The sequence below is a fragment of the Manis pentadactyla genome, chromosome 8, assembly GCF_030020395.1.
Source record: "Manis pentadactyla isolate mManPen7 chromosome 8, mManPen7.hap1, whole genome shotgun sequence".
NCBI lineage: Eukaryota > Metazoa > Chordata > Mammalia > Pholidota > Manidae > Manis > Manis pentadactyla.
The window spans coordinates 60568461-60583970 of NC_080026.1; the positions used below are offsets into that span (position 1 = coordinate 60568461).

Here is a 15510-nt window from a genome sequence, read left to right on the forward strand (position 1 = left end):
GGCAGTGGCTATTGATGACAAAATCACAGGTATGGTTAATACCACTGTGGTTGGCTGCCTGGGTTTCTAACATTAGGAAATGCTAAGTTTCGGTTTCAGGGTAGTGAAAATAAGGATGTACTTCTCCTGCAAGCTCACAATTTCAAGCTCCCAAATTCTATCCACGGACAAGAACCCCTGTTAAAAGCAAGATGAAATTCAGAATGCCCTACGCCAGGGCTAAGTGGAGGGGTGGTGGGCCAGGGATTCACTACACCCTCACTTCGTATGAAACCTTTTTGGGAAAGCCACTACTTTCATTCCTCCTATTCTTGGAAACGTTTTGTAAAGCAATTTGAAACCACATCCTTTTTCAGGACAGTCTTGATTGCTACATGTCCAAAGATTAATAAGGACCTTTGATTTGTTTCTTCAACAACTGGAATCACCGTTGCCAAATACCGGGTTGGTTAATCGACTAATTCTGAATTTTAAACAGGATTTTCTTCCAGCTGCTCCGGGTTGGTTGAGCTTTGGAGTTAAGATTTCTCTTTTCAAAGGCAGCCCAGGGAGTATTCCCCCTACTCTCGCATTTTGGACACATACCAGCTCAGAGGCAACTGGGCGCACACAGATCCTCTCGCGGTTCCTCACTAGGGAGCTGTCATCTTGCAGCCATAGTCACGGCATGCCTTTGCTGGGGCAACGTGCAGGAGGGCCCCCCTCCAAAGGCCGCGCAGCGCCTCCTACCCCGACACCTCCGCCCCAGAAGCCCTGGTCCGGCTGTCACGGACACCCGCCCACGCCCCCCGCACTCCCGGGCGCACACTCGGGCCCACACCCCTGCGCGCGCACGCCTCCACACACGGGCGCACGCACACCGCAGCCGGGCCGGGGACCGCTGTGTCGGCGGCAGCCCAGAGTGGTCCCGGGTGCTGAGCCTGGTCCCCCGAGGGCGCCGCCGGCCGCCCCGCCCCGCCCCTCCCCTCGAACCCGCGTAGCCGGGTGCGGCGTGGGCTGCCAAGTTTCGCGGCGCGTGTCGGTTGAGGCACCGCGTCGACTCGGGCTTGGTTCGGCTGCACGCGGCTCTGGACGGTGGTGACGGCTGGCCGGGAACTCGGGTTGCGCCGACCCACCGTGCTCTTAGCTGCGCGCCCCGCGCTGGTCTCAGCACCCAGCGCCCCGGTTGCCCGGCTGCCCGCGCGCCCTCCAGCCGCAGGGTGGGTCCGCAGCCGCCGGTGCGCCCCCGCTCTGTCTCTCCCTCCCCGCGCCGACCCTTCGCCGCCGCCGCCCACCATGGCCTGTAGCCCTGCTCGGACGAGCGCAGGACGGGGGCTCCGGCTGCTGCCTCTGCTGGCGCTGCTTCTGGTGCTGCTCCGGGACGCCGGCGGCGGCCACTCGGCACCAGCGCGGTCTAACCAGCCCGCGGCCGCCGACGGCCCAGCGGGGATCGAGGACCCCCAGCGGTCCTTGGGGGATGTAGCCGCTGCCCCGGGCGCCGGCGCCCAAGACATGGTCACTGTGCACATGCTCCGGCTTTATGAGAAATACAACCGGAGGGGCGCGCGGCCGGGAGGGGGCAACACGGTCCGCAGCTTCCGCGCTCAACTAGGTAAGTGGAGGAGACCTCAGGGGTCCCTTCTCCTCATTCTCCCCCTTTCTCACTTGTTCATCCTCTCACCTCTGCACCTCCACTTTTCCTCCGTCTATTCATGACTCATTCATTCATTCTTTCATTACCTATTCACCCAGAACTCCACGCCAGGCCTTGAGCCTCCAGTAGGGACAAAGAAGTGGCACAGAGTGACAGGGGTCCTGCTCCTAAGGTGTTGCCAAGCCTGGGAGGGTGTCGCACTTGCTGCACACAGAGCACCCCATATGCAGGGATGGAGTGCACAAGATGGAAATGGGACTGGGCTGGGAGTTTGTGGGAAGGGTATCCATGTCATGGCTCAGTTGTGTTGGCTCTGGGCAGATAAGTAGGGCACTGAGAAGGCATGGCCTGGTGGGCATAAGGCTGCCCTGAGAAAAGTGCCAGGCACTGGGCCCAGGCAGGGGGTGTGAACATCTAGATGGGGCATAAATGGGTTCAGTGGCTAGGAAGCAGAGTAGATTGACTGAGACGGGCTTTGGATGCGCAGACTTGGATCCTCAGGACTAAAGCCTGCTGAGCACTGACACGCAGTGTTCAGACTATGGCAGCTTGAGGAGGAAGGGTCCGGAGGCTTGGACAGGGGAGGCACCCTGCTGCCCTCTGGCCCTTGCCCCACCTGGGCCCATCCTTTCCCTTCTCCTCACACCTTGAATGGAGCTGGATGGAGGCCACTAGCAGAGCCCTCCCTGCCCTGCTCTCAAAAGCACTTCGAGACTCCAGCACCAGCTGATATGCTTGTCTGGGCTGGGTTATCTCTGTAGGCCCCAGGGGAGCAGAGAGGAGATGCAGCCTGGGGGCAGGAGTTGTGGGAAGATCCTGGTTGTCATGGAGACTACTCATGGTCTCTGAGGCAAGATAACCTGGGGTCAGATCTGCTGCCTGTTGATCACTGGCTGTTTGACTCTAAGTAACATCTGTGGCCTCAAGGCCAGACACAGGAAACTTAGCCTTGCATAAAGGTGTTTTGGGAAGCACCTGCCGCAGATAGGCTCCAGCCATCCCTTACCCCCATCCTCTACTGAGCCAACTCACTTGTCAGTGTTCCAAGGCTCCAGGCCAGCCAGATCTAACTCCATCCTCCTGGTATCTTTTAATCACTTCTTGGGAGGCATTTCTGGAGCATCATTATTAAATTAAGCTGCTCAGGAATCATCTAGCATGAATATGTGTCCTTGGACAAATCACTAAAGCTCTTTGGACTTTAGTGTACTCATCTACAAAATGGGCAGGTCATGTCAGCATCATCCCTGTGGGGTTGTAGGAGAGATGAGATGAGGCACTGTGTGAAAGCCCTGAGCCCAGCTCTGGCCAAATTAGGTGTTGATGCATAGTGCTCTCCTGGGAGTACAAAGTGTTTGTGTTCCTAGCGGTGTAAACTTGACCTTGCATCCATTAACTCAGTCTTCAAAGCCTTGCAGATGAGGAAACCAAGGCCAGCAAGGTCACTTGCAACATGTGAAGAGCCCACCGCCTTGCTGCAGCCCCAGGCATGGAACTGCTCTTCCGTTTTCACAAACGCGAATGAGTAACTGTGAAGCCCGGGATAGGAGCCTGAAAAGGATCTGGAGACAGTACTTCAAATCCAGCCCACCCATTTTACCAATATGGAAACTGACGGGAGGGTGGGGAGGCTGTTCACGGCAGCAATGGATGGCACCTGTCATCTGCCAGGCCAATGGCTCTCACAGCTATCCCCTTCCCCACCTCCATCAGAACTAAGCCCAGAACTGAGGAGACCCAGATGTGAGGAGGTGTGAGCTTGGGCAAGGACCCCTCATCTTGTGGATGAGGCACAAATATGGGGAGCTTTCAGTGGGACTGGAACATTCCATTGCCAGCCTGGTCTGTGCAGTGGCCTCTGCTGCTCCAGCAGGGTAGTCCCTGCAGCTCTTGTTGGACGGGAACCATGTTCCCCGCCTGTCCCAGGCAGTACAGCTCAGGTCCTCAGTGTGGGCCTGTGAGCAGGACTAAGGAAGTCTAAGTCTTGAGTTTGTGACTTGGACAAGGATTGAAACTGTCCATGACTTATTTCATTCGCTTCTAAAATGGGTGAATAATGCTCCCTTCCTTACAGGGATTATTAAATGAACTGAGATATGTCAAGTGCTTAAAACAGTGCCTGGCACATGTAAGTGTCAATAACTTATAAATTCCTACTATTACTCCAGCCACCCCTCTGTCCCTCCCTCCCTTCCATTGCTCCCTGAAGTGTGTTTTGTTCCCTATTACCTCTACATCACTGGAGAGTTTCTGAGCCTGACCCCAAGGATTAAGGTTAGATACTCCCCTGCCCAAAATAACCTGTGTTTAAATCTAAGCGTTTATACCTACCTGTGTAATATTGGATAAATTACTTAATCTCTCTGGGCTTGATTTCTTCATTTGTAAAATGAGAGTAATAACATATACCCATCTGTCAACAATGCCAAAAGTCATGTTCATTTTAGTTCCTTAAGTCTTTCTTAAGCACCTCATTAGGTGGAAGGTGCTCAGAGGATGCAGAAATGCACAGACTATAGGCCCTACCCAGAAAAATTCATGAGCTGGTGGGGAGGGGCCAGCGAAAGCATCACAGGGCAGGTGAGGCCCAGACAGACTCTGAAAGACAGGTGTTGTTTTAGCCAGGTGTAGAAGTGGACTGTCCACTGCCTGCCAGACCCACTGAGGAATTTGGTTTCAGTGAAGAGAGAGGCAAAAGACAGAGGCAGCCTAGTGGGCCACAGCTGGGCTATCAAGAGCCTTGATTGTCATGAGTTTGCCTGTAGGCAGCCAGACAATATACAGTGTGCATACAGTGGGGAGGGGTGGCAGAGGAAGGAGGAGGGAGAAAGAGTCAGCAGGTGGGGAGAGAGGAGAGAGAACAGAGATATTATAAAAGCAGTGCATACTTACCTGTAAATCATAGAAAATCACAGTAAATCATCCCTAGTCACAAACTCAGATATAACCAGAGTTAATTTTTTGGAGGAATATACATATACTTATGTATTTTTTTATATCCTAATAGGATCATATTGTCTATATGCAAGTAAAACTTGGTATATCCTCATTTGAAGTCAATTTTTTTTTTCATTACTGGTCACTGTGAACTGATGTTCATGCCTGTCATTTGCAGTTTTTCCTGTGGAAATGGCTTCCCCCTTTGGGGTTCTTGTCTTTGTCTTACTGATTTGTGGAGGGCTTTTTATATAGTAAAGACTCTTACTATAACTCTTCATCTAGAATAACAATTCATCTATAATAGATGATTTCCTTATAAAGTCCGAGTGTGATGTGAGGGGTGACAGTCATCTAGGGTCACGGCAGTTGTGATCAGGCCATGGCAGAAGACTGTGGAAGTGTTGCTGAGTTCAGGATGGTTGTGGAGAAACAGGATGCAAAGCCAGTAGAAACTGGGGTTGGTGGGATGCAGGAGGGGATACAATGAGGATTTTCTGGCTCCTGCTGGAGGACAGGTGGTATGCCTCCCCTGGGCACAAGGACAGGAGCAAAGGCAAGGTGCTCTGCATGCAGCAGGAGCTCAAGATGCTGCCCAGCCAGTATGTTCCAAGTGTGTGCTGGCTGCCAGGCACCATGCCTTTAACTCTGCACAGATGATCTTACAACTTCAGGTGGCATGGACAAATATTCTGCCCAGTTTACAGATGAAGCTCAGACAGGTTCCATGACTGCATGCGCACTTGCTGGCCCATCACTCCGTTCCTCCAGCTTATGTTGATGTTTGCATCTTCAGCACTGCCTTCTCTTTCTGATGGCCAGAGAGAGCAGTGGGTGAAGGGACAAATCCCTAGATGCTTGGGTTCTGTTCCCATAGGGCAAGCAGGTCCTCTTGGCCTGAGGGGTGGTGCCTAGGGGGACCCTTGGGTTAGGGCCACCTCATCCCCTCCAGCCCCATCCTTACTGTCCTTAGGAAGCAGTCTGAGTACCCACAAAGGAGACCTGATTAGGGGCCTGAGACTCCCAAGACCCACAGAGATCAGCATGTCTAAATAAGGCCAGTCTGTTCTTGGAGAGTCAGGATGCAAAAATATCCAAATAATGACTTGTGTTTGCAAAACACTTTGCAAATCACAGCACATAATCTTTCCTACATTCACTGTTAGGTAGATCACAATTCACCACTGTTAAGTAGGGAGCAGAAGGACCTGGGTTTGAGGTCAGACAGGCCTGGATGCACACCCCGGCTCTGCCCCCCTACAAGCGGGGTGACTTTAGGTAAGTTAGGTGCCTTCACCAAAGCCCCATCTTTTTTCCATAGAATGAATGACCCATCCCTACCCCCCAGCTGTGACAATAAGGAATGAAGCATGCATGTATGCTTGGAGCTTGGAGTTCCATACCTGGTGAACAATATTATTTCTATCTTAAAGATGACAACACTGAGGCTCAAGGGGGAGTAACTGGCCAAAGATCCTGCCTTCCAGTGTCTCAGTTGGATTTGCATCATTAGCTGTATCTTTCCAAAGAACGAGGCTTTCTGAACTTCTTTCAGGATGTGTTCGCTGAGCCTCAGAGCAGCAGGCCAGACCCCATTTTGTTCACTGAATTGGACAGATCTAGTGAAACCCGTTCTTCTCCAGCATTCATCACTTACTTTGAAGCACTGACTCTCACTTGGGCCTTGTGCTAAGATCCTGGGAGGCAGCAGTACACAAAGCCAGCACAGTGCTACTCTCCTGGACTTCGTGTTCTAGGAGGAAAGAGAACCAGTAACAAAGAAACATATATCAGAATGTCAGGTAGGGCATGAAGCAGATGAAGCAGTGGACAGCTAGCGATGGGGCTGCCCTTCCAGCCACAGGCGCCAAGGATATCCTTTATTGGAGAAGCCCTGGAGCAGAGACTGGGAGGAGAGGGGTGGCGTCTGGAGGAGGAGTGATGACTGAGGCAGAAGGAAGAGCTGAGACAGACAGAGCCTGAGATGGGAAGCTTTGTATTAGAAGGACAGGAAGGTCAAGGTGACAGGGGCAGAGATGGGGGTGGGGGTAGCAGATGGAGTTGGGGAGGAAGGCCGGCCACATCCAGTGGGGCCTCTAGAAAGGGTCAAGTTTTATTTGGGGGGCAATGGAGGGCGCTGAGCAGGGTGGTGACCTGTGAGTGAATGTACCCAGTACACTGGGGCCTCACTTGGCCAGCCCTCTGTCAAGCTGTGTGCAGATGGCATCACCACAACCACCTGTATGACTCATCCCTGAGCTGAGCTCCTCTAGGGCACCTTTGCTAAGACCCTGGTCAGCCCAACACTTAACTCAGAGTAGGAGTTGCCCAAATATTTATTGGGAAAGGAAGGGAGGGAAGAAAGAAAGGAAGAGAAGAAAGGAAAGAGGAAGAAAAGAAAAAGGGAGGAAGCAAAGGAGGGAGGATCTTTTCTTATTGACTGTGAGCCACAGGCCCCAGCACAGTTCATAGGAAATAGGGACTTCTCTTTGGGATTTCTCCTTTGAGGCCTGGGCTCATCAAGCTGGGAGGCTTCATATAAGTACCTTTTCTCTTGGCCACAGCCTGGAGCCCCGCTCACTGCATGCATGCCAGCACAGTCAGAGAGCAGCGCCAGCCTGTGACCCTTCACGTGCTGGGGATGGTGGCGGCACATCTCAGCAGTCACCTGCAGCAGGGTCTTAATGCAGCAGGCTGCCTAGTGAGGGGCAAGCTCCCTATGGCCACAGGCGGTGAAGCCAAACAGAGGAAAGACCCCTGCCCTGAGTGGGATTGATGGGACCTCAAGGCCCCCTCCCCTGTGAGTCTCTGAGTGAGCTCTCTGTGGCTCTCCATCCCCAGGGAGGGGCAGCATTTGCTATCCCCATCCTGTGCCCTATGTAGAAATGAACATCAGGAAAGCAGTCCTATCTACAGGACATTTTGCCCCATGGGGAACAGGCTTCTCAGGGCCTTCCTTGGGCCACCTCCACCTCAGGCCAAAGCTGCTCTGTCTTCCATGGTGTTCACAGTTGTCCACCATGCCCCCTCTTGTCCTTTGCCTCCTCACTGGAGGAGAGGCTGGGGTACCACATCTCTGTACCCCTAGTCTGCATTTTCCTCCTCACCTAGAATGGTGGGTTTCTAGGCCAGGGATGCCTGCATCCTGCTGTCCTGGGCCAGCTCTTTGGAAAGAGCCAGAGATGTCTGTCCTAGAGCCTCTAAAGTGTTTTGTTGCAAAAGTCCTCTTAGGAGAACAATGAAGTTAAGATTTGAACTGGATAAAACAGTTGATCTGCCTTGTTAACTGGGTCACAACTCCAGCATTTGGATCACTGAGTGGAAGGTGTCTGTGTTAATGTAGAAGAACCCTGCTCCATCTGCCAGCCTTGGTCCTGTAAATGAAAGTAGCAAGGAGCCACCTGGGGGCTCCTCCCTTGTGCCTGGCACACTGCATGTGCTGTTTATTCAGTCCTCCAAACAGTCACGTGAGACAGACATCCTATTGTCCCTTTGAGGTAGATGAAGTTGGTGTGGGCCCACCTGGTTTCCAGGGCCTTTTCTAGCTTGGGAAGTGGGTGGCTGTATAGTTGGTAAACTTTTGCCCCATCTGCACATCAACCCCAGATGACACAGCCACTGCCCACTGCCAAACTTGCCTGATACTGAGAATCCCCCGGGATGCTGATAAAATAGGAATTCCTGGGCCCCAGTGCCCCAGACCCTCTGAATCATCATCTCCACAGGAGGAAGGCAGTGATCAGGAAGTTTGGGAAACACAGGACTCAAGATCATGGCACTCTAGGCTACAGTGTTTGAGGAAGCCAAGTTCAAGTGGTCATCAAGACTGCACTGCTCCTTATGTATGGAGCCTGTTGGGGGCCACCACACCTCTCTTGCAGGTTTCTTCTGAGGATCAGGGTCTTCAGAGTGCCACCTAAGCTGTGACTGGCATTGATCAGGCCCTCCATAGAGGTACTTTTCCCTTCCTTCCTTTCTCAAAGTCCCTTAAGAATATCTGACAATTCCCAGTAGAATTATGCCTCTTTCCCAATGGAAACAAATAACCTTAAACTGAGTATTTTGATTTAAAAAAATCCCAGCTGATCCTGTGAGTACAGGTGTCAGGGAAGCTGTGGCCCTGACCACATGTCCTTTGGAGAGCCCAGCGTCCCCACACATATACCCACTCCCACCCTTGGGAGCACTGCCCCTCTCACAGCTCTGCCCAGCAGACACATGCCCGGCAGCAGGGGACAGAGCAGTGGGAGGGGCAGCTCTGGTCCCCTGCTAGTCAGCAACACAGCAGGGAGGCCTTGGGAACAACAACCCCTTCCTATCCAAATCCTAGAATTCCATTCAGAGAATTCATGCTGCCAGGGCTCAGGGCAGTGTCCTGGGCTGCTGATGAGAATGCTCTGCCCTGTGACCTAGCTACAGCTGGTAGGACCAAGCGGGAAGGAAGGGCCGGTTGACAGTGCAGGGATGCTGGGGCCAGAACACATGCTGCAGATGTGATGTGTGAGTGATCCCAATCCTTACCATTGTTTGGGCCTTCGGAGAGCAAGCTGGACTTGGGAGATTCTGTTAAAGACCTTATGCAACCCTGATACTGTTCTTCTCTGAAAAACAAGCTTAGAAGTCCCCAGGCTAAACAAAGAGCAGATGCCCAAATGGTGGTGCTCTTAAGCCCAGTTTCCTTCAGAAGGCACTTGAATGCAGGAAGAGAGTACAAGGCGTTCTGCTTTGCTCGCTGCATTCAGAAGTATGACTGCATGTAATTTCTGTAGAATCAAAGGCTGTTCAAACAGGCGGGGTGGCTGGCAGCACAGCTGGGACCCAACCCGAACCATCCTGAGCACCTGATTCCCCCTCATCTCCTGAATGACATATTGGTGACATTGGCCCATTGGTTCGCTGAGTGGCACTGGAGTGCAGGGAGAGGAAACAGACGCATGAAGGCCTAGCAGGCCTGAGCATCTACCCTCTCTGCTGCCTTCTCTTTTTTGGGATATTGACAATCCCCAACCTCTGACCTCACTTCCTTTGAGGATAACAAAGGGTGCCCTCACCATTTTGCCATGGGGATTACAGAGATGAGCAAGGCCTGACTGGCCTGGAGATGCTCCCTAAATGGGGGTTCTTCCTCCATCCCAGTCTGGGTGGGGGATCCTGTGAGCAAGGGGGTCTATGCAGGCAAGATCCTAATAGGCTGTGGTCTGTCCTTCCCTTGTAGAAGTGGTCGACCACAAGATTGTGTATTTCTTCAACCTGACTTCCATGCAGGACTCAGAAATGATCCTCACAGCCACATTCCACTTCTACTCGGAGCCCTGGTGGCCCAGAGTGTGGGAGGCACCATGCAGGCAGCAGGCCAAGAATGGGTCCTGCCGCTTGCTGCCCCTGGGCCCTCCTGCACGCCAGCACCTGCTCTTCCGAAGCCTCTCGCAGAACACAGCCACCCAGGGGCTGCTCCGCGGGGCCATGGCGCTGGCACCCCCACCACGGGGCCTGTGGCAGGCCAAGGACATCTCCCCTATCATCAAGGCAGCCCGCCGGGATGGTGAGCTGCTCCTCTCCACCCAGCTGAATTCTGGAGAGAAGGCCCCAGGGATGCCCAGGCCCAGCCCCCACGCACCCTACATCCTCATCTATGCCAACGACCTGGCCATCTCAGAACCCAATAGTGTGGCAGTGACACTGCAGAGATATGACCCCTTTCAGGCTGGAGACCCAGAGCCCAGGGCAGCCCCCAACAGCTCGGCAGACCCCCGTGTGCGCCGGGCCACGCAGGCCACTGGGCTCCTCCAGGACAACGAGCTGCCAGGGCTGGATGAGAGGCCAGCACATGCCCCCCCTGCCCAGCACTACCATAAGCACGAAATGTGGCCTAGCCCCTTCCGAGCCCTGAAGCCCCGGGCAGGGCGCAAAGACCGCAGGAAGAAGGGCCAGGATGTGTTTATGGCCTCCTCACAGATGCTAGACTTTGATGAGAAGACGATGCAGAAAGCCCGGAGGAAGCAGTGGGACGAGCCAAGGGTCTGCTCTCGGAGGTACCTGAAGGTGGACTTCGCAGATGTCGGGTGGAACGAATGGATCATCTTGCCCAAATCCTTTGATGCCTACTACTGCGCGGGAGCCTGTGAGTTCCCCATGCCTAAGGTAGGTGACTGAGCAGCACGGCTGGGTTCTGCTGCTTGTTTAATGTGTCTCTCAGCCCTGCCTCTGCTGGCAAGTCCCTCTGCTTCCTACCCTCTGTTTCCTGTCTGTAAAATAGGGATAGTGACACCTCCCACCTCTTCGAGGCAGGGAATAGGCAGGCCGAGGTCCCGAAGTAGCAGCAGCCTGCTGGGTGACTACAGCCCACAGAGGGATGTGGTTTGGCTGTGCTTTTGAAGTGTTAACTTGGTTGAATATGAATTTCAAATTAGAACACTTTTTTTGAAAAGCAGAGAATCCACCTCCTTAGGTGTGTTCCCACATAGCAACAGCCTATAGAAGTTGAGTCAACACTGCCCCCTGTAGACAGAACTGGTCTCTGAAACCCCCTCCTCACCAAGTCTCTTGTTTCTGTTCCTGGCCTGGATCTCAGGGCACTGGTGTCTGTGCCCAGCACAGAGATGGCCTCGGTGGCGTCCCAGTGTGGACTCCAGCCCCACTCCAGCTCAGGGCAGGGACCCACGGTACAACTCACTGTCATTGTGCACGCATGTGTGAGACACAGTGTCTGGCTTTTATCCATTGTGCTGGCCTGGGTTTTCAGATTCTTGCTGTCGCTCCAGGCTGAGTAAAGGCTCTGTCCATCCATCTCATGGTCTCAGCTGTGGTGGGCTGGCTGCCAGCTGATGTCGGCCCTCGGCTCAAAGCATACACTTTTCTCCTGCTTAGCTCCTCTGCTGAGTTCCAGGTCAAGCCTTCCCCTCCAAGTAAGGAAGTCATGCACAAATCCAATTTGAATGTAAATAAATCAGCCAGCTGGGAAATCCCAGACCCAGACGTGGGGCAGCATTAACCTGTTTGGGAATTAAGGGGCTTCTCCTCAAAGCCATGCATGTGCAAGAGAGAGGAAGGGAGGTGCCTGACAGAGAGATGAGTATCTGTTGGGAGGATCTCACACAGGCCTGCAGCAGATGCAGAAGCAGACACAGATGCTGGATGAGTACTCAGCAGGCTCCAGCTGGCTGACCCAGCACTTACCTTATCAGCCTGGCTGGCTGCCTTGCCGCCTTCCCTCACACTGGCCTGAACTTGCAAATCAGGTGTCCCTGCTTCACTGTCCTGCCGACCTCCCCACGCAAGGCGCCCTTCTCAGCAGTGCGCTGTAGCACTGTACATAAAACTCTTTTTGGTCAGCGGTGAGTTGATACACGTGTGGCTTAATCCTGTTCATCTTGTAGGTGCTTACAAACTCTAATGGATATAAGAGGCTGCCTGGGGAGGGGAAGAGACGCCTGGTGGCCCCAGCAAATGTGGTTTCCAAGCCTAGCTACTTTCTAACTGAGGGACTTTGGTCAAGTTACTAAGTCGTTGTAAGCCTCAGTTTCTTCAACAGTAAAATTAAGGTAATCCCCACCCCATAAAACTGACACAATGACAAAATGGGCTGATCAGGGGAGCAGCACCTGACACCAGGAGTCAGACCGGCCAGGGAGATGTCAGTGTCTGGCCTCATCCTGCTGATTGCACCCACACACAGGCCTCCCCTCCAGTGCTAAGAATGTGCTCACACAGGAAGCATGTCTGTATTCAGACTGTGAAATCTGGGCAGCTGTGGCCGCAGGCCAAACCAGGTGGGCATCACCCTCGGCTTTCCAGCTGGACAGTTCCTGCCCAGTTCCAGGGACTTCTCCCGCATGGGTGATGCACAGTTGCCCCCAAGTGGCCAGTACCATGTAAGGGATGTGACTGTCCTCTGGGAGGCCCAAGGGGCAGGAAGACCTGAAGCAAACCTTCCTGGGACTCAGTCTATAGCTAACTTTGAAGGAAGTATGTAACCAGCCCTGGGACCTCACCTTTTCTGCTAGGCTGATGCCTTTTCCATGGCCTCAGTCAAGGCTGTGCAGACAACGTAGTGGGTGGGAGGGCAGAGCACTGAGGTAATCTTGCCTCCTCCCCTCCTTGCAGATTGTCCGTCCTTCCAACCACGCCACCATCCAGAGCATTGTCAGGGCTGTGGGCATAGTCCCAGGCATCCCAGAGCCCTGCTGTGTTCCAGACAAGATGAACTCTCTGGGAGTTCTCTTCCTGGATGAGAACCGGAATGTGGTTCTGAAAGTGTACCCCAACATGTCCGTGGAGACCTGTGCCTGCCGGTAAGACCAGTGTCTCCAGAATGGGTGGACACCTCTGCCTCACCCCATGCCAAGGAGGGCAGCATCCTTGGAAACTTTTGAAGCAAGGGCTTGATTTGGGGTGCAGCTGCAAACATAGGGCAGAGCTTTCAGGCAACCTTGTTGGGTCCCAGAGAGATCTGTCCCCTGGGACATCATTCTGGAATCTTGCATTGCTAGTGACTTAGCCCCCAAAATGACAGTCTGCATCCCAAAAAAGAATCTGGGAATTGGCCCTGGCTTGAAGACTGCCCACCCACCATCCATCCCATCTGCTCAGAAGGCCTGAAAACCGAACATGTCTAAAATGATGGCTTTTCATGATCATCTCATAACCTGGGAAGAAGACTGTAAGCCTGAGAGTACTCACTCCCTTCACATGGAAAGAACCTCTGTTCAAATGATCGGTTTAAACACTCTGAGCCACATTGATACTGGGAACCAGGGCCTAAATAATTGTATAAGTGGCTGTTGTCTTTCAAACTCCAGTGAAAAAGTTTTTATGCATATACTATGCACATGTAACCAAGTCTGGTTTCTTTTCTTTAATATGTATTTTATTTTAAAAGAAAAAGGAGGGAGTTGACACCATTCCCCACAGAGGTAATCATGCTGGTTAAGTGTGCATTGTTTAAACATGCTTATTGAAATAACACATACAGTCATATGTTGGAATACTAAAAAATAACCAAGATTTTTATATTTTTGTAAATTATACTTTCTATATTGTAGATTGTGTATGTTATATGTTCTTACGGGAAGCTAATAAATTAAAGGTACTGTGGTATCTTGAAAAACTGATGGTCACCCATTCCAAAATATCAATGAATCCCCATCTATAAATATGATATCTGGGTGGCTGCTGGGGACACAGCCTCCTTTGGGACCCGAGGCCACCCTAGGCCACCTCCACACATCAGGCACTCATGTGCCTTCCAGGGTCCTACCCACCCATTTTTCCCTGCAGGTTCCCACCCAAGACATGGACCCAAGCAGGCATGGTGGCCTTGAGCTTCCTTGCATCCTTAGCCTCAGAGGGGATCAGTGATTGGGAGATGTCTGAGACATTTAAATATCTATGATTGCCTGGTCAGAGATCTTTTACATGGGGTAGTTCCAGCAAAAGACTCAACAGAAGCAGTGAGGGGTTTTTCTTGAGGTCCAGGGGCTCCTGAAAGACTGGAATGTCTGCATCTCCCTGTGCATGTTTGGAGAATGGCCACCCTGCTTCCTCATCAGCAGCCCTGTCCCAAAATAGCCTCCCCTGAATGGCTCCCTTATCCTTGAGCTGACATCATCTTACAGCTATAGTGCCTAAAGCTAACTGACAGCATTTCTGAAGGAGAATCTGGGTCCAAATGGGGGCAAGATAAGTAATAGTCCCTTGGCTGAGACCCAAGAGGTGACATGGTCTCCAGTCTTAGTTGGAGGGGATTGAGAAGCCATGAGCAATCCTCCAAGAGGAACTTAGGAGGAGAAATAAGCCCACGGAGTCTGTTGTGGGTTGGGCTCCTGAGACCAGGGTTCCTGGGCAAGGGACATAAGAGGAAGTAGTCGCAGGAGAAGCAGGTAAGGAGGGGATAAAACAGGACAGGAAAGCAGGAAGCCAAGCGTCCCAGATCCCAGATCCTGTGGGGAGCTCTGGAGATTAATTACAACTCAGGTTTGTCTGGCTGTGAGGCAAGGAGCTGGTGTTCAGACCCTTTCCCCGGGCTGGCCCCAGGGAGATGGAAACTCATAGCATGCTGGCCCTCTGCACAGGCAGTCATGTCTCCACAAGCCCAGGCAGCCTCTGAGGAAGGCTACAGTGGCAGTTACTGGGTGCAAAGCACCAACATGGGAGGAAGAGCCCAGGACAGGTAAGCAAGGGGTTCTGAGGCACCGGGGGCTTGGGGGAGGAGAGCCCAGGAGCATCTGGGCAGTATCTCCTCAGAGGTGTTCCAAATGTCCTGGGACACGTGTGTGAACAGCTGCCCTGGTCACATGGCCCTGCCTCTGGGCAGAGACAGAAGAGGCAGGGACAGGGTGGTCCTTAACACACATGCTGGCTTATTCCTGCAGGAACTGTGCTGGGACTAAAGGACCCATTCACTGGATTGTTGGGATGTCTCCAACTGGTCTGCAAACTTCGTGCTTGGTTTGCCATGTTAAACCCTTATTGGGGCTTGATAAGAATCCAAATGCCTTTTTCTCAATATTAGAATCCTAATTTTTCCTTTCCATCCCATTTTTTTCTCATCAAACTGCTCCTCTTCAATTTCTTGATAAAGATAGGATTCCCATAATAATTCTGTCTTATTCTTTCTGGCATGTAAAGTTTCTGGGAGATCTTCTAGGCCATCCCAAAGCTGACAACTCTGAGCCTTTATTTCTGGATTTTGGAGGTGGGGGAGGAGGCTGGGAGGATCACGCCTGTGTTCAGCAAAGGGCAGTGGCTCCCTGCTTGTAATGGGGTGGAAAGTGCCCAGTTGTGGTGGCTTCAGGTTGTAGTGGAAGGAACTGGTGTCATCAGTGATCCCTTACTTTTTTAGAACATACTGCATGATGTTTAGCCTCACAGCAACCTTGCAACTTATTACCCAATTGGTGCTCAGAAAAGCAGGCTCAGAATGGCTATTGTATGGCCACCAA

General features: G+C 52.5%; 1 protein-coding gene across 1 annotated transcript; it reads left to right on the plus strand.

Moving 5' to 3' along the window:
- The first annotated feature begins 811 nt into the window (after positions 1-811).
- On the plus strand, positions 812-13489 carry GDF10 (growth differentiation factor 10). The gene is made up of 3 exons (XM_036919395.2): positions 812-1591; positions 9786-10711; positions 12674-13489. Exons 1-3 carry the CDS (start codon positions 1276-1278, stop codon positions 12863-12865), a joined length of 1434 nt encoding a protein of 477 aa, XP_036775290.1. The 5' UTR covers positions 812-1275; the 3' UTR covers positions 12866-13489.
- Positions 13490-15510: the final 2021 nt, after the last annotated feature.